General features: G+C 31.1%; 2 protein-coding genes across 2 annotated transcripts; one reads left to right on the forward strand and one right to left on the reverse strand.

The window, feature by feature from the left end:
* Nucleotides 1-2,186: 2,186 nt before the first annotated feature.
* LOC118057525 (bidirectional sugar transporter SWEET10) lies at nucleotides 2,187-3,943 on the forward strand. The gene is made up of 6 exons (XM_035070125.2): nucleotides 2,187-2,324; nucleotides 2,482-2,518; nucleotides 2,628-2,838; nucleotides 2,930-3,091; nucleotides 3,169-3,288; nucleotides 3,437-3,943. Exons 1-6 carry the CDS (start codon nucleotides 2,282-2,284, stop codon nucleotides 3,713-3,715), a joined length of 852 nt encoding a protein of 283 aa, XP_034926016.1. The 5' UTR covers nucleotides 2,187-2,281; the 3' UTR covers nucleotides 3,716-3,943.
* Nucleotides 3,944-15,899: 11,956 nt separating this feature from the next.
* On the reverse strand, nucleotides 15,900-17,719 carry LOC118057524 (bidirectional sugar transporter SWEET10-like). Its single transcript, XM_035070124.2, has 6 exons — nucleotides 17,594-17,719; nucleotides 17,249-17,285; nucleotides 16,923-17,133; nucleotides 16,672-16,833; nucleotides 16,471-16,590; nucleotides 15,900-16,375 (listed from the first exon to the last, which is right to left on the reverse strand). Exons 1-6 carry the CDS (start codon nucleotides 17,634-17,636, stop codon nucleotides 16,160-16,162), a joined length of 789 nt encoding a protein of 262 aa, XP_034926015.1. The 5' UTR covers nucleotides 17,637-17,719; the 3' UTR covers nucleotides 15,900-16,159.
* Nucleotides 17,720-19,044: the final 1,325 nt, after the last annotated feature.

Genomic DNA, 19,044 nt, shown 5'->3' on the forward strand with positions numbered 1-19,044 from the left:
CTAGTTCTTTCTTATTATTACTAGACTCTGTTTGTGGTTGAATGCTATAAATTTTGATTTTCCCTATACAATTTGAAATCTATTAAGATCAACAGGGGGTCTATTAGATGAACTAATCTAAAAAAACCTATGTTGGTTGTCATGTGCTCTCCCCCTAAAGCCAATAGATTTAAATGGAATGTGGATGGATCTTCGCTAGGAAAGCCTGGACCCTTAAGTATAGATGATGTTTTGCAAAACCATTATGAAACTATTCTTGGTATCTACTTGATGTCGACCGGTATTTTAGAATCTAATGAAACCTAGCTTCGAGTTGTTGTCATAGCTATTGAAATCTCAACCTCTAACCCTCTCTTGCATCATAAGCATATTATTATTGAATCAAACTCTTTTAATGTCATTAGTTGAATGAATAATCCAGATATCAAATCATGGCTTCACCATAAGCTTTTCTCTTCAGTCAAGAGATTGGCTCTATGCTTTGGCTCAATCACTTTCATTCATTCTCTTCATAAGTCTAATCATATGGCAGATCATTTGGCCAAACAAAAAGTGCACATAACAAGTGAATTTGTTGTTTGGATTTGAGTCATCTAGTTCTTCTTTACCTATTTGTTGTCTATTTATATTTGGGTTCCTGGCGATTAAAGTTTGTTTTGTCAAGTTTGTGTTTCCTTTGCTATCTTGTTTCTTTACAGAGGATGGTCTCTGCTTCTCTACCTGAGTTGTGTTTCCATTGCTTTCTACCTTTTCTTGTGGCTATGGTTTTTGTTCTGGTTTATCTCTTTTGGTGAAGATGCTTTCTTTTTCATTTTTTTTTTTTTACCTTGAGTGTGGGGTTGTATGATTATGTGGGTGTGCTTCTATTTTGGTCTTTTTTATGCATCTTGGGCTATCTAATAATTCTATAATTTTTCAATTGCAATTTTTTTTTTTTATCGATATTTTTGTAAGGTATCTTTTTCATTTTTATTGGCACTATAAATTAAGCTTTTGTGTTGAGATTTGATTCATATTTTTCTAATTGGCCTTTTCTTGTGCCATGAAACCTTTTGCTTAAAAAAAAAGAAGCTAAATCTCACCTTATCTTATCTCAAAGACAAGCTCAAGATTTTAGAAAGAAAAAGGAGCATAATTTCATCATTGAGCACGCTCTCAGCTGCTAGTGCCGTGAACTCAATCAGAAACACATATAATTACAACCACAAATACATATAACAATATATTTTTTAACAAATAAACCCACCAAAGAAATGCAAGCCCGTCCTCTAATGCAGGTGGGAAGCAATTTAGATAGAGTGCATAGCAAGTGGAATCCACCCTCCTAAAGATGCGAAAACATGTAGATCAGTACTTGCATGAAATAAAAATCGTTTTCAGCCGATTTAATTTGATTGATATAATTTATAGCTGCAATAAACAAAAAATTAAACAATAAAATAATATAAGGTTCTAATTATAATTTTATATTACTAGTTAATGACTTGCTTTTGCAATAAAAGCAACTTAATGTAATTAAACTAAAATCTGGAACCTAAAAATTTGGGAACTTATCCAAAGAATTAATTTAACTGTTACTATGAGAAGAAGTTTAAGGAAAAAAAAAATCAAAATTCTCCTATAAGTTTTTTTGTTAACGTATTAATTAGTTTTCTTCTTGATGATCATTTGATTAACCCAATGAAATATTCAAATTATTAATTGCTGGTCATTACAGCAAGCTCTATAGTTTTTTTTATTTGAATATATATATATATATATATTATTAATATTTTATTTTTTTTAAAAAATATTTTTAATATTAGCAAAAAAAAATTATGTTTAAAGTAAACAAAAAAAATTTAATTTAAAGTAAATTAAAATAAAAATAAAATTTAAATTATTTTAAAAAATATTTTTGAAATATAAAAAATAAACACTATATATATTATTTTAGTTCATATAACATACCAAACATCGGAAATACTTTTTCACTTTCCAGGAATTCACTTTTCCCGGAATTCACTTTCCAAAAGGAAACCACTTTCCTGCAAACAAACGGGGCCTAAATAGGGATAGATAGAGGGAATTATGGCTTTAAGGCATGTCTGGACTGTACAAATTTTGTGTAAAAAGTCAATAGAACCAGGTGGAAAGTGTTCCTTTTGCTATATAAATAGCTCATGCTCAAGAATACAACATACCAAGAGTTTCTCTTGAGAAACATAAGCACTGTCTGAGAGAGTTCAGAGAGACAGGCTTGAATATTGACTTTGATTTCTTAATTTCTTGTGGTAGAGAGATGGCTTTGCATTTGACATGGATGTTAGCTTTTGGTCTTCTAGGTATAAATTATAAGTCCCGTCTCGTTCTTAACTTCTCCACAATTTCTTGTCTTCTTAATTATGGATAATATTCCCATCTCTTTTCTTTTCTACAACTCGTAGACGAATTTACGTTGATGTTTTTTTGGTTTTCTTTGTTGCTGCCAATGTTATACAGGCAACCTCATCTCCTGTCTGGTCTGTCTTGCTCCCTTGTAAGTCTTTCTCTCTGCAAGCATTATTCTCTACGTACTTTTGTATCGTTACCATCTACGAGCGCTATACATTTTACTGACTAGTGAGAATTGATGATACATGTCACAGGCCAACATTTTATCAAATTTACAAGAAGAAAACAAGCGAAGGGTTTCAATCTATTCCATATGTGATTGCACTATTCAGTGCAATGCTTTGGCTGTTCTATGCAATTTTTAGTGAGGATGCCATCCTTCTCATCACCATCAATACGTTTGCCTTTTTCATGGAGTTCGGCTATATTGCTGTCTACCTTCGCTATGCCACCACGAAGGACAAAGTATGTATACCTGCTTTCACCTGATCTCGTATTTCTTAAAACCCTTCTCGCATTATTAGCGCACTAATATAAAGAAATTTATTTGGTGCAGATTCTCACCTACAAGCTTCTCCTCCTGATCAATAGTTTTGGGTTCGGTCTCATATGTATACTAACTCTATTCCTGACAAAAGGCCAAAAACGTGTCCAAGTTCTTGGATGGATTTGCATGATATTTTCTCTATGCGTGTTTGTTGCCCCTCTTTTCATTTTGGTGAGTAATTTGAGTGCGCAACTCAAATTTCAATTCTGGCATATATTTTTTTCCTAATACTTGATTGAATCTTTCAGAGAGAAGTTATAAAAACAAAGAGCGTGGAGTTCATGCCTTTTTCCTTGTCTTTATTCCTCACTTTGAGTGCAGTCATGTGGTTCTTCTATGGCTATCTAAAGAAAGACCAGTTTGTTGCTGTAAGTTCAATATGGAATTTCCATAAAAGTTTTCTTAAAAAAAAAAAAAAGGAAAGAAAAGGAGGAAAATCAATAAAAACACCAACTTTACACTTATGCTTTTATTTATTTTTAATTTACATTTCTTCCTTTCCGGCTACCTCAACAGGTTCCAAACATATTGGGGTTTTTATTTGGTATCATCCAGATGGTCATATACGTAATCTACAGGAAGCCGGTGAAAAATTTGGTGGTGGAGCCTAAACTTCAGGAGTTATCTCATGAACACATTGTAGACATCAGAAAGTTGGGCACAGCAATCTGCTCTGAGATAAACATCGTGATACCACAGCTGAGTGATAGCGGGAAAGTTGTATTTGAAGATCAAATTGCCAAGGAACTAGCCAAGCAAACCCAGGAAATCACGAATGACACAAACAAGATTTAATACATTCAAGTACTGATCAATGGACGCGTGCACTAAATTTGTATATAATTGTGTATATGCATGGTTGTGGTCTAGCCTTGCTCTTTTTTATGTCCTCCTATATTAATTATCGCCTCATGTTATCAATTTCTTCCCAATAATATTCATGTAAAATATCCCGTCTCCTCTATCTCTCCCCATCCACTTGTAATATTTCATGTTTTTATAAAGAACTTGATTAAAAATCTATATCTATTTAATTTGTGTCTCCCTAATATATTATAATATTTGGAAATTACCTTTTTGCGTCACCCTAATTTGGACACATAATTAGTATCTGTTTGATTGGAATGTTTGTGTTAATTAATTACTGCTTTCAAAAGATTACTTTTAGGGAAATCATAAGAAAAGGACCTATATATTTTATAGTAATTAAAATAACATAGGTGAACCTGGTATAAGATTCGGGTTATGATGATCCGATTTAATTGAAATCAATTTAAATTTTTTAAAAAATAATATTTTTTTAATATAAACTAATAAATTTTAATTAAAATTATAAATTTACTTGTTAAATTAACCGGATAAAACAATTCTTATATTATATTTGTGACGTAAACAGCATCCAAATTAAAGTAGTAGAGAGAGGGATTTTGTGACCGGTGACTACCAAGGCAGCTTATATCTTAGAAGTGGCGTCTATAATAAATAATATCATGAAAATGAGAACATTTATGTCGTACTTTTAAATCAAATTTCTTATTAATGTCATATGAGTCGTGCGAGCTGGCATTGAAGCACTACAAGCTCATTCATTAAATTAATTCACGAACCCTCATGTTGTAAATATATATTAGCTACTATAGTGTGTTCTTATAATGGGAGATAACATGAAAAATAATAATGTTAAAAGAAAGTTTTTTTTTATGTTGGAACGAAATATATGTTAATTAATTAACATTTCTATTTTTTTTCTCAAAAATCTAGGCTTCAACTTTGCTTTATAACCAAAGATTTAATATATTAGTAACAATTAAATATTAATATAAATCTTATCTACAATTTTATTTTAATTAATAAAAAATAGTTCGATTCTATGTAAATTCTAAAAGTAAAAAAGATTTGATTTGAGAACATATATTAAAAAAATTAATCTAAACTATATAATGTACTGTTGTAGGAGGATACTTTTGAAGCAAAGCGACATAATGATTCACTGAGATATATAGAGAGAGATACCGGAAGCACAGAGAGGAAATTAAGGGATGGAAAGGATGACGCCGTGTTTAATTACTGTTTGGTGATTGGATGGTAATAAATATTAATCAGCCATATAAGACAGTGGAAAGAGACTTTGATATGATATTTTTGTATTTTCTGTACGTAAGCAATAAAAGAAAAGATAGAGATAGTCGTCGAGCAATATCTTATATTTTAAAAGAATAAAAATTTCTTTTTGTGGATCACGGTCGTTATGATACATGATCAAGGATCATGACCTCCCTCCTGATGAAGCACAATAAATATTTTTATTTCTTTCATAATTTAATTTAATTGACGGGCGTATAGTTTTGAGACTTTATATAATAAAAGCCAAAACAAAAATGATTTTGCAGCTAGCACACCTCAAGGCCATGTCCATCTCACTTTTTCCAAAGGAGGATCGATCATCTCTATAAAAACAAAAATAGAAAAGTGAGAAACATAAGGAATCCATTACATGGAAGCAGTGTAATGGACATCCAGACCTATCTCATATCTTATCCAACGGGAAAGTGTCGAAATTAATAATTTTTTAGATGGACAGAAGGCAGTCATTTTTAACACACTGCGTAGCGCATTATATGATCTAGTGCCGTGATCTCAATCAGAAAATCTCAAGTATTCAAATATATAATACAGCAGAAAATACCAGCAAAAATTAATTGTTCACTGTGTTTATATATGTAAGGCTTGGGGAAACCCGCCTTCATCCGGTGCCGGGGGGAAGTGCGTGAGAGTGGAATCCACCCCTTGACCCCATTAAAGATGCCAAAATATTTCCTAAGAACTAACTTAAGGGGCGAGAAAACGAACCCTAATTTATTTTGAACTGCATAAGATGGGATGGAGCTGCCTATTTTATTTAAGAATTGTTTGATGTTGTGGTTAAAACTAGTTGGGTTAATTTGTTTTAATAGTATATTTAACTTTAAAAAGAAAATATTAAATTGATTTTTTTTCCGCAAGATATTATCGTCACTCACGAAAAGGAATTACAGCTTTTACACAGTGAAACAGTACATTTATGTGCCACTAAATTGGACTGCATGTGTTTACTTTCCAGCCATTTGACACTAGCATAGTACAGCTACAGTCTTCATATTCTCCACCATTTGTTTTCTTGTCTGATATTTTTCCAGGGACTCTTGCACTGCGATACGATGGATAAAAACTCCATCGGTACTGGAAGAACACAAGCTAGCTAAAGCAATTTACTTGAGAATGGAAAGAATCTACGATCAAGTGGATTCAATTAAAACAAGAGCAATGATCACATACTAAGGCAGTGTCTGGGAACACGATTGAAATCGTGTTCTTAAAAAATTCAAATTTTTTTTATATTTTTATTAAAATTTAATACGGTTTATATTTTTTGGATTGTTTTAATGTATTCATGTTAAAAATAATTTTTAAAAAAATAAAAAAATCTTATTAATATGTATTTTAATACAAAAAATTATTTTTTTAAAAAAAAAAAACCACTATTATCAATCACGTTCTAATAAGTTGACGAAACCCCACATAAGTACATCAGGTATACACTTCGAGCACCCTAGCATGCATCAGGACGATCATTATAGCTAGGAAAGACTCTGAGGCTCGCATGTCTTGTTGGTGAAGGTCTGGCTTGCTTAATAAAATGACAAAAAAATAATAGCAATTTCTCCTGTCATCCACAATCTGGAGGACGAGCGATAGATAATTTGCTGGTTTACTTGCATGCCGACCTGTAGAGATCATCTTAATAAAATGCTAGCCTTAGTTGAAACTCATGATAGTATATTTCCTTTAGATAAAGAGCTTCGTGGACCCTAAGAAATTAAAATAATATATTGTAAAAGAAAGATAGGAAAGGCATAGTTTATGGGATAGGTCCGTCAGTGGCGGAGCCACGTAGGGACAAAAAGTGGCAATTGCCCCTTAACTTTTTTTAAAAAAAATTAATATATTAGTTTAGGGAATTTACTGCAGAGAAGGAAAACGGAAACCTGCATTGTTTATAATTGTAGGCTTATAATATAATATAATAAATATAAACAGCTCATTGCACAATTTTTTTTTCTTTTTCCCTTTTGTTTCCACATTAAATTGATGGTACCGGGCCTTCCAGCTTTAAAATATGGAATCCCTAGCTATTAAAAAGTATTTTTTGTTCCCTGTTTTTGTCGTGTTGTTCTTTTTATGAGTTACTCTGCCACTTTGTTCTTTTCATGAGCTGTTGTTCTTTGCCTCTCTTGTATGCAAATTTCTCATCAAGTATAGACAAGCAATTAATCTTTTTTGCCTTTTGCTTTATATTTTAGGTAAAAAAAAAATTTATTGTTTAATTTTAATTTATTCTTTTTATAATTAGTTGTTAAAAATATTAGGGTTTATGATAATTTATGGTTTTGATATGAATATGTTCAAAATAAATATTTAAATCTACTAATTTATTCAATTAAATATTTCTTTTCTTATTAGAAAGGAATAAATTAATATTCATGCAAAACCACTATTCTTGACATCTCTTGCATTGGCATAATAGTTTATTGAAATTTAATATTTTTATATGACTTGTTTGTAAGTAAAATATCAAGTAGAAAGCATGTTTTTCTAGAATTGTTTCTCTTACACATACACTAGGCATTGCTCCTCAATTAAATATCTATAAATAATTAAGTATAATTTAATCAACATACTTATTATATGTATATAGATATGAATTGAAATAGGTTTTGATTTTGATAAATTGATGTGTATTTTGCTATGAATTTCATATGAAAGATTTAGAATTATTATCAAAATATGAAAACTCGAAGAGAACAATTATAATGTAAGTTTTTTCATTTTAAAAGTATTTTTAAATTAATTTTACTTGATATGAATTAATATATATGCTTTGAATTGATTTCTAATATATATATCTATATAATTTAGTATTTGTTAATAATTTGCCCCCTCATTGAAAAAACTCTGGCTCCGCCACTGGATTCGGTTGTGTATATTATTAATTCTTTGCGTAGGAAATTAATTAAGATGGGGAGGGTAGGGTTCTTTGCGTAGCCCTTCTTTCGTTATCGCATATCATGTTTGTATAAATTTGAGTAAGGTTTTGCCGGAAATGACTTTTGTTGCCGGAAAACACACAGCTTGAAATTTTGAACTTAGAGGGTGAAAAGTTCTTCGTGCCTCAAGCTGGCTTGATCAGCTGCATATGCATATTAAAAAATATTCAGCTGTCCAGAATTTTTGCAGATGCTAGAAATAGTATGTTTTAGATGTGTTGAAAGGTAATAATGTCCATAAGAGGAAACTCTTAGGATTAATTTTGAAATCTGGAACATAATTAAAAGAGAGTTTAAGATTATATAAAATTGAGTTCTTTAAGGATTAATTATTTTTTATTCTTCTAGGTGAAAAATGTGCAATATTGCACTAATGATATGGTCATGTTTTTGAGTTTTTTGAAATTATTATAGATTAGTATAAATATATCTTAAAAATATTATAATCTTATTTCAAATTTATTTATTTATTTATGTAATCATCAATTTTATTAAAAACTGAAGATAAGAAAACTTATAAATTGAATGGGGAATTTACTGTTTAATCCCGTTTCTCTTTTTCTCTCAGCAATTGCCTTGGTTGAGTTTTAGGATTTATTTGAAATTGTGGGTAATGGTTGCTTTTTAAAATCTTTTTTATATCAAAATGATATTTTTTTTATTTTTAAAAAATTATTTTTAAGATTAGCCTATTAAAACAATCCAAAACATATAAAAAAATTAATTTTTATAAAAAAAACAATTAAATTTATTAAAAATATGGATTATCTCGTATTTCTAAACGCAGGCTAAATAAACATAAAAAAAAAAATATCATTGGAAGAGTGTATTAAAAATTCTCTTGGTCCTGAATTAAGTGGACATTGGAAGAATCGATCGGTTCCAAGTGATTTTATTAATAATTTTCATGCAACTGTCATTATCGTACAAGATTATTAGCACTTGCTTTTTGAAAGAAAAAAAAAAGTGTGTATCTGAAGAAATTATATATAAGAAAGAGCAAGATCCCTGGAGACTTGTGGCCGGTAAATGTGCCAGCTCTGTGATCACGATCAGCCACTTTATATCTCCATAACGATATACATCATGCTCCCGATTTCTGTCAGATTCCCCTAAACGAAGCCACTTTAAGATAATCATGTTCCTGGGACAATCCCCACCTCATTATCACGATTGCAGGCAGCATTTGATTTTTTATTTATTAATATAAAAACACTGGAGCTATGTATTGTGATCTATTCTAATAAGCGTTTATAGTATTGATATTTAACCCCCAAAAATCATTATGGTTTCAATTTGGATATATATATATATATATATATAAAGTTTCCATCTTTAAAATACTATTATATCTTTACAAAGATAAGAATATAAGTTTGATTTTTAAAAAATATATTTATTAAAAGGGGTAGCCATGAATTTTAAATGAAACCAGTCTCACTTTAACAAAAAAAATGATAAGAATATCTAAATAAAAAGTGAGGATATCTAAATAAAAACAATATATATAACCTCGTTATTAATTTTAATTTTTTAAAAGATAAGAGACATGTGTCAGTTTTTATATTAGTTATATTTTAGTGGAAAAAATCAGGAAAAAAGAAGCAAACAAACAATTTGCTAAAATAATTTCCCAACTTTCTATTAATTTATAGCTAGAAATTATTTTTGTATTTTTTACTTGCATATTGGAAATTTGTTTACTTATTTAAAAATAAAAAAAACAAAAAATGAATATTATTTATTTTACTTCATCTTTGAAGATAAGATCTTGGATCTATTGCTGATGAAATATACTTGATTCAATTTTTATAGAAATGATTATTTAGGAAAGTTTTTATTTCATGCGTTCGAGATTTTATATATTTTTACATTATGCTCGATACTTATCTAATTACATATGTTATGGGCGTCACATCGCATTTTGTTTGAAACATTACAGATAATCATTCGAAAGGGTGTCAATTAATCGATGATAATCCCACTAAAAGCAATTAATTGATGATAATCCCGCACTAAAAGCATAATCATGGGATAATCATGCATTGATTACGTGCTGCTCATATCATCATATCTCAGAAAGGAAATACTAAAGGTCTCTTGAAAAGGAAGATAGATAATTTATCTTATTGATGTGTGATGGTGTGCTGTAATTTCCAGGGGTGTTCATGGTTTTTCCATCTTGAATTATTACCACCCTTTTTTTATGAACTTTGAATTGAACCTAAACCTGGCAATCACAGAATTTATTGGTTGGGTTAGCTTAGGTTAAAGTTTGGTTTTCAAGATAACGTTGATCCATTCCTAAAACTTAAAAATCAAATAGTTTTAAGCAATAAGTTAAACTTAATTTAAAATATATATATATATGGCATAAAAAATCGTTCATTACTATATTCTCATTGGTTATTCATTCAAAATCTAGGAAGATATTTATGTTAGTATACTAGCTATGTCACTTGCACTTCATCATTGGCCAAATAATTTTGTTTTTCTGCCTGAAAAAATGAACGTCCAAGCATTTACAATGTCTATTTTTGGCACCAAAGAAAAAATTATAATCGCATATTAAAAACTTTATGCATGCACTTAATTAAATAATTGATAATTATATGTGATAATAGATCAAGCTGTGTTGAATAATTTTGTTTTTTAGAATCAATTTTTTATTGAATTGGATGATAAAAAAAAAAAACACAAAAAAAACCGAGTCAAATTAATCTTTTCTTTGAATGCCAAAAACAAATATCCAATGTTTTTTGTAAGAGAAAAAGTTAATTTAATCATGAATTCAAAATCTATCACATATTGAAAGATATTTTTTTATAAAAGTATTAAGATAATAATATATTGTATCAACTTAGATAAATTTGAGTTAATGAATTAAATCTGTGACTTAAATCAAGAGACTATAATAACAAAAAAAAAAAATCAAAATAAATTATGATGTTGAATTCTCAATAACCTCAATGTTAAAGAATGAAATTAGAAATAAAAGCATTCAATTCAAAACATAACAAAATCATCAAGAATTAACATGGGTTATGCTGCCAAACCAAGTAACCAACAATCCATATCTTTCACCCTATTAGATTTAACTTTGTATTCTCATGATTATGTTTTATTTAATTATACATCAATCAATCGAGTGCATGAGAATTTTTTTCATATCAAACAAATTTTTTTTTCAATAGAAAATATAAAAGTGGCTTGTGGAATTGAAACCCTATTTTTTTTTTAAAGTTTGATAATAAAATTATTAGGTTTCTTGAATATATATATATATATATATATATATTATATATATATATATAACAAAAAATAGTAAATTTAATATTTTTTTTTAGGAGTTTCAAGATTTTGTTAGACAGGAAATATATTTTTTTTTTTTAAAAATAAAATATTCATAACAATTTATTCAATAGAAATGTTTTTATAATCAAAGAACAGCAAAGTCATCCATCTTTTAGGCAACTCTACCCTTATCTCGTAGAAAGTCCAAAATTTGATTTGTTGCTTCCAAAACAAAAAAAAAAGATGGCAATAATGGTAACTTATCTCTGAATTATTAGATAGGAAATGTTCCAGTATCTTCTGGAGGTGGGCCCACCCCAGGGCACTCGATTAAATTGCTTCCCATCTGTACAAGAGGATGGGCTGCTGTCCTTCGATTATATAAACATTTCTAATGAATAAATTGTTATGAATATTTTCTGTTTTTTTTTTTAACAATGAATATTTTCTGTTCATCATATGTATGACTAAAACCATTTTCTGAATATTTGAGATATAAATATTCGGTTTTTTCATCACATGAAAGAAAGTCCAAATATTTAGATGTCATTTATATTGAGATATAATAAAATCCTAGCAATTTTTTATCAGCAAATATAATCAATATAATCTTATGCCAGGTGAGAGTGAGGGTAGTGACATTTAAATTCTTCAGTGTTCAATTATTAAAATCCCAATGATGTCAAAGAAATTTTTAATATTTGAGTGATATTTTATATGAAGTCAAAGCCTTTCTTGTATTAAAAATTTTTTTTAATCATAAGTTAATAAATATATATAAATTTTAAGTTTAATTTTTTTTGAAATATATAGTTAATATAAGAAAATCACGTACCAACACTTCATATAATAACTTAAACTTCGTATTATTAAAGCTTTATTTTTTTAATTTTAAAGCAAAACCATGGATTTGGAATTCATTGACAAGCTTCCATATTTACAAATTGATAATTGATGAATTTTATATATATAAAAAATTATATATAACAATTGGACTTTCCACAGTTACATTGGATTGGATTGATGGGAGTGGGGTTGTGGTAATTTTTTAAAATGTTTTTCACTCGGTTAAACATTATGTTTTTAATAAAATAAATAAATAAATATATCATTAAGTTGTAAAACTTTTAATTCAGAGCTCAATGCTAATTTGTCGAATATCCACCAACAATATATAACTTATAAAGAAAATTTTAAACAATAAATGACATGCATAAATAAATCTATAGGAAACATATAGCTATTATACATAACATTTCATTTGAAAAAAAAAAATTACATTATTTCTATCTTTTTCTTAGGCAATAATCTACCATTTTACTCAAAATTTTATTAATTATTATTTATTTTTATGATTCTTAGTTTTCTTAAAGAACTATTTGGCATCTTTATTTTTTCTAATTTTTTCTTTAATTTTAAAAGTTTAATTTATATCATATGAGATGAATATGAATGTCTTAATATTTTTAATGTGGGCAACTCAAGCTAAAATGTTGCACACATTAAAAATATTAACACATAATTAACCAGCATCATTAAATTAGGGAGGATGAGCTTTGCCATGGTTTAATATTTTTCGCCTAATATTAGATCCCTTTTCCATTCCTCGCCCAATTCCGGATTTCCAACTAGAAGACCACATCTTCGTATACAAGGCATTATATAACTTGATTACATCCGTCTCTTCTTCTTTTTACCTTTTTTTTTTTTCCTTTTTGATCATATTTTTTATTATAACTGTCGCACCCCACAAAAAATATAACAAAAAATTTTTGTTTTGCGACATTCGACTGGCGACTTTCGTTTTGTTCTGTTTTGCTGATTTGGTTCTTTGGAGTCGCCACCTAGTATTTTGGTCACTAGGAACCCTAACTGGTCTTTCAGAGATTCTAAGGCAAGGGACTGGTTTGCGTAAAGGGAAGGTATTAGCACCCCTAGTACGCCCTATAACCTAAGGTAAGCTGCTTGGTGTTTGGTTTGCTTTATAATTGCTATGGTGTTGGTGTTTTCTAGGCTCGCCAATTGATTTTGGATAGAAATCTAAGGAGATTTCATGTGCTTTGAAAGCTCATTTTTCCCTTAGTATTTCAAAGACTCATAAATCGTGGAATAATAATAATAAAAATTTAAATTTTGAAATGTTCTCGATTATAATCAAGGCTTCTTTCAAGAATGTGTGCGGATTTATTACTCCCAATAATATTTTGGATATTCATCATTTTAAGGATTTCTTTATCCAAATATTAGCGGTGAATAATAAGTAAATTTCCTCTCCAAAAATAAGATTTTTTATAGTTTTTGGAATATTGGCCAATACCCTTTGGAGTTTTACAAACATGTTGTAAAAATCCAGAAATGCAAGAAAATAATTTGTGTTTAAGAAATCTATGCGAAAACACACTTTCGAAGCTTCCAATATATTTTTTTTTTATAAAAGAACATTCAAAACATGTTAGAGTATTGGCCGTATGCAACACGCAAGAAAACATTTTTGTTTAAAAAAAACAATATATTTTTTTTTGACGAAATCGGGTATTTTAATACTGAATTTGTATCTCTACAGCATAAAAAATACAAACTAATATTAAGTCATTTTAAAAAGATGTACAAAAAATCAACAATATTTTTAAGGAATTTTAGAAATTTTTGAAAGCAAAAAAATAAATTTATCTTTGAAAATTTCAGGTGTCTCGACGAAAATCAGATATTTTAAATACTGAATTTATACCTCTACATATAAAAAAAAAATACAAACCCCTTTAAATATATATATATATATATATATATATATATATAACATATACACACATATATATAATATAATAATATATATATATAATTATATATTAATTATTAAGGGGCTGGGCCGGCCAACTAACTGGGCCGGGCTCAGCCCCACAAGTCATTGGGCCGGGATCGGCCCAAGACAAGTGACTGGGCCGATCTCGGCCCAGACCGCCGGGTTGGGCCAGAATCCTTCTGGCCCATATACATGTTTCTGGGCCAGAACCCGTCTGGCCCAGAAAAGGAAACAGAATGGGGGGAATTAATTCCCCCCCGTGCTGCATGCAGAACGTTCGTTCTGCATGCAGGGAAAAGAAATAAAATGACAACAACTAGGGGGGGAGGAGAAATTACTTGGCGTGGAAGAGGCGGTCGCGGGTGGTGCTGCGGTGGAGGCCAGTGGCGGTCTTGGTTCGCGGACGGCGGCTCCCAGCGGCGGTGCTGCTGCTCAAACGGCGGAGAGAGAGATTTCTTCTCTCTTTTTTCGGTGGTTCTCCTTATTCCTTTTTATTTCTCGTTATTCTCGGTAGTTTATCTCTTTTTTCTGTTTTCAGTTTACTCCTTTTCTTCCCTCTCTCTCGTTAGTTCTTTCTCTCTCCCGGTCCTCTCTCGGGTTTTTTTTTTTCTTCGGTTTTCTTCTCTATTTGTAGGGGCAGAACTGTGGGGGACCATCGTTAGTGCGGTGCAACGGCTGGTCGGCCAATGTTTAAAGGTGGTGGGGACGAAGAGAGAGAGGCGGGAAGATTTGAAAAAAAAAGAAAATGGTTTTCTTCTTCTGCTGCTCTGCTTCGGGGGGAAGGAGGAAGATGAACAGTGTCGTTCAAAACGACACCGTTCTGGTCTTCCTCTTTTTTTTTTTAATATATATGAAACGGCGTCGTTTTTGGATAAAACGCGCCGTTTCATTTAAATGGGCAAACTTCAAATCAGTCCTCTGAATTCGGTCCCCGCCCCTCTTGTTGGCCGCCTTTTTCACTTTAGTCCTTGGCCTCTGATTTACGCAATTGAGCCCTCAATTGATTAATAAACTTTCAATTTCTTCAATTAGGCCCCTGATCCAAAGCAAAACAGCCCCCTCTATTTACTCGGTTTTTCCAAATTGATCCCTGAATTCGGTTTTTCACAATTAAATCCCTAATTGGCCCTTAAACTTCAATATTTATGCAATTAAGCCCTTGATTTGACCCAAATAAATTCCTAAAAAAATATATTTTGGCCCCAAACTTAAATTTCTTCTAATTAAAGCCCAAATTGACTTAAAAATTAATTTTTCTTGCAATCAAATCTTCTATAAATTCAAATAAAAATCCAATTAAGTCCATAAACATCCAAATTTGGGCTTTTCTTCTCAAAATTCAAATTTTCCTTCTCAATAGGGCTTTCATTCTTCAAGAATATGCTGTCAAAAATTTAATCCTTGTATTTTTAAATTCCTTGACTAATTTTCTGACTGTTTTCTGAGCGTTTCTGCCTCCTGCTATTTTTTCTAAACTCTTTTGGCTATTTATTTTATTTTTCATGGGGACCCAAAAATGAGTTACAACAATAACAACTTAAAGAGATCCTTGAATTTGAGATAATTTGAAAAGCTGAAAATGAATGCAGAGCTAAAAACTCATTTACGTTAAAAGAATATATATATATATAGAAGAAGAAGAGCCAGATTGGTTGAGAGTAAAATAGAGCAGCAAACAAAGGCCATGGCACGAGTTACATTCCATTGATTAATTATTAAACATAAATTATGACAGATTGATTAATTTATATGAATATTTTCTTCAACAAGCATAAATAAATTACATGAATCTAGAGGCGGAGTCTTCGACTGATCACCATTCACCACTCGAAACGACGGACACTAATCTAGGGGAGAGATCATTGACACAAAGCTTAATTTAATTGCACGAAGACAGACCAAACTGACACTAATCACATAATTAAGGACCGACCACATTCATGCATACATAGATATAGTTACACGCAAATTGTAATAACACTCAAATGGATCTGCTAAACTTTGTTGGTGACATCCATGGCTTTCATGATTTTCTTGGTCTGTTCCTTGGCATTTTGATCTTCAATAATTAATTCCATCTCCACCATCATTCAGCTTTGGAATCCCTATAGCTATCTCGGAGCAGATTGCTGCACCCAACTTTTCAAGGTCCACAACATGTTCAGATGTGTCTAACTGAAGTTTAGGCTCCACCACCACAACTTTCTTGGAGTTCCTATAGATCATATAAAGCACCATCTGGAGAATACCAAAGAGAAGCCCCAGTATGTTTGGAACCTGTTGATGAAAAACAGAAGAAATGTTGATACAAAAAAAACTCATTAAATGAAAAGTTTGGTGTTTCATGTACTTATAAATATGTGATCACTTACAGCAACAAACTGGTCTTTCTTTAGAAAGCCATAGAAGAACCACATGACGGCGCTCAGAGTGAGGAAGAATGATAAAGAAAAAGGCATGAACTCCACGCTCTTTGTTTTTATAACTTTTCTCTGCAAAATTCAAGCACGTATTGGGAAAATGATGTTCAAGATCAGTCAGAAATTTGTGTTTTGCGTACTCAAGTTACTCACCACAATGAAAAGGGGTGCAACAAAAACACATAGAGAAAATGTCATGCAAATCCATCCAAGAACTTGAACGCGTTTTTGGCGTTGTGTTAGGAAGCGAGTCAGTACACAGATGAGACCGAACCCCAAAACATTGAACAATAGGAGAAGTTTGAAAGTCAGAATCTGCACCAAATTGAGCTCAATTAGTAAATCGATGTTATTGTATAGAAAGGGATGTAAGAGTGAGGGAAAGTAGTGTTCATGGGATGTACTTTATCCTTCTTCGTGGCATAGAGAAGGTACATAGAAATGTAGCCTATCTCCATGAAAAAGGTGAAAGAATTGATGGTGATTAGAAGGAGGGCATCCTCCTTGAAAAGTGCATAGAATAGCCAAAGCATGGCACTAAATAGTGCAATCACATAAGGGATAGAGTGGAACCCGTGGCTGGTCTTCTTCTTGCAAATTCGATAAAATGTTGGCCTGTGATATCATTATTCCTTGTTAATTAGCAGCTAAAAGAGATGAAGATATAATCAAATTAAGAGCACCAGAAAACTAGAGACTATAGTAAGATTTCAAGACAAGGACGACTTACAGAGGAGCAAGGCAGACCAAACAAGAGATGATGTTGCCTACATTGACAGAGAAAAAAGAAAAGAAAATGTAAATTAGCTTCTCTAGTAATTAAATGGTTGTTCTTACCAAAAACAAATGATTTTTGCAACCTCCTACATTTTTTCTTTTATATATATGAATAGTTATTTCATAGTTGATGAAAACTCTTACAGAATTAATAATCTGGAGGAAGCAAGAAAATAGATGTAAGAGCTGTTTTGCATGTATGAGCAGTTTGTTATGTAAATGTCACTTGCATAGAAAACGAGGAGTAATGGAGAAGCACAGAAGAACAAAAAAAGAAGGGACTTGTAATGATTTCTACCTAAAAGACCGAAACCAAAAACCCATGTCAAGTGCAAGGCCATCTCTCCACCACTACAAAATTAAGAAAGACAATTACAAGTCTGTCTCCCTCAACACACAAGGCATGTTTCTCAATGGAAATTCTAGGTAATGCTGTATCGTTTGGCAATGCTGATGAGCTATTTATATAGAAACTCAAGACAAGTTGCATGCTGTGTCAATATTGTAACAGTGAGCGATCGATGTTAAAAAAATATATCAATAATGTTCCTTTTCCAGTTGGTTCTGATGCTTTTGTGTAACATAATCCAAACAGCCTTTCTAGCCCTAATGCCCTATCCACCCATATTTGGTTTATGGTTCTTGAAGGTTAACACCCAATCTCCAAGTAGCCTCTTCTGCTGGTATCATTCATAGTACCCTAAAATTCTTGGGGTCCCACAAGCAGCTTCTTTCTGATGTGTCACCCACCATGTGATCTTATTGGTTACAGCTCATCTTAGAGTGCTAGCTGGTGAACTTCACTTGGTCAAGATGTTCCTTAATATTATTTCTTTTATAAGCAATAGAATGTATTAAAACAAATTTGCAGAAACCAAGGATTTGCAGAAGACAAAGAAGTAGCAGACTTAAACCAAGAAACACAAGAATGTCCAAAAAAACAAAATCAAAACCATATTGCCATTGTTTCTTAGTTAACTTAGTTCATAACAAGAAAAAGAAAACCCCACCAGCTTAGACTCGGTGAAATTATCATTCTTAGACTATAAATCCTACCATGTATCTACTTGGTGAATTAATTATCATTCTTAGACTATAAATCCCATAAAAATTATCACTAGGCCCCCCAGCCTATTTTAAAATATTTCATGAAATTCCTAAATCCTTATGATATTTCTAAATTGATTAGCACAAGCTCTGCCACTATATGTTGCTAGATTACCCAATGAATTCACGTTTTTTTCACTAGAATTTCAATTCTTCGGCTTTTACACGAGGAAAAAGGTTTCTGTTTTCAACAATCTTGCAAGTTCGACGTAAAGATTAGATTAACCACGTCTTAATTATAATAATGTTGTTGATGCTATAGAATCAAAACGATTTGAGACAATGAATAGTCTTCGGTGCAGGTCGATAAGATCTTACATGTGAATAATAACATGCTGAATGGGACCAATAGACTAAGAGTAGTAAAACCCACTTGGCTCATTTTTTTTTATAGGGATCTATAGGCTAGGCCTTGAAGCTTACTTCACCACTAAGGAGATAAATTCTTATGTGGAATCGCACTTGATGGCAATGAATTATTCAGGATCTTTGATCTTCCTAAAAGAAGCAATCAAACGGTGGAGAAGTGGCTGAGCATCAAGATAAAAGCATCTCTGTTGTTCTCCCTAAACAAGAAACAACTTTCAATAGTTGACTAGCAGCCATTTGCAGCCATGCCTCCAAATACTCACCCCAGAAAAG

Source organism: Populus alba, chromosome 15, assembly GCF_005239225.2.
Source record: "Populus alba chromosome 15, ASM523922v2, whole genome shotgun sequence".
NCBI classification, from domain to species: Eukaryota; Viridiplantae; Streptophyta; class Magnoliopsida; order Malpighiales; family Salicaceae; genus Populus; species Populus alba.

What these genes read in the sequence shown, in the direction of transcription:
- LOC118057525 (XM_035070125.2), top strand. Translation starts at nt 2,282, where the DNA reads ATGGCTTTGCATTTGACATGGATGTTAGCTTTTGGTCTTCTAG. An exon ending in CTGGTCTGTCTTGCTCCCTT is followed by an intron (nt 2,519 to 2,627) that starts GTAAGTCTTTCT and finishes TACATGTCACAG; the next exon opens with GCCAACATTTTATCAAATTT. An exon ending in TTGCCCCTCTTTTCATTTTG is followed by an intron (nt 3,092 to 3,168) that starts GTGAGTAATTTG and finishes TGAATCTTTCAG; the next exon opens with AGAGAAGTTATAAAAACAAA.
- LOC118057524 (XM_035070124.2), bottom strand. Translation starts at nt 17,636, where the DNA reads ATGGCCTTGCACTTGACATGGGTTTTTGGTTTCGGTCTTTTAG. An exon ending in TTGGTCTGCCTTGCTCCTCT is followed by an intron (nt 17,134 to 17,248) that starts GTAAGTCGTCCT and finishes ATGATATCACAG; the next exon opens with GCCAACATTTTATCGAATTT. An exon ending in TTGCACCCCTTTTCATTGTG is followed by an intron (nt 16,591 to 16,671) that starts GTGAGTAACTTG and finishes TGAATTTTGCAG; the next exon opens with AGAAAAGTTATAAAAACAAA.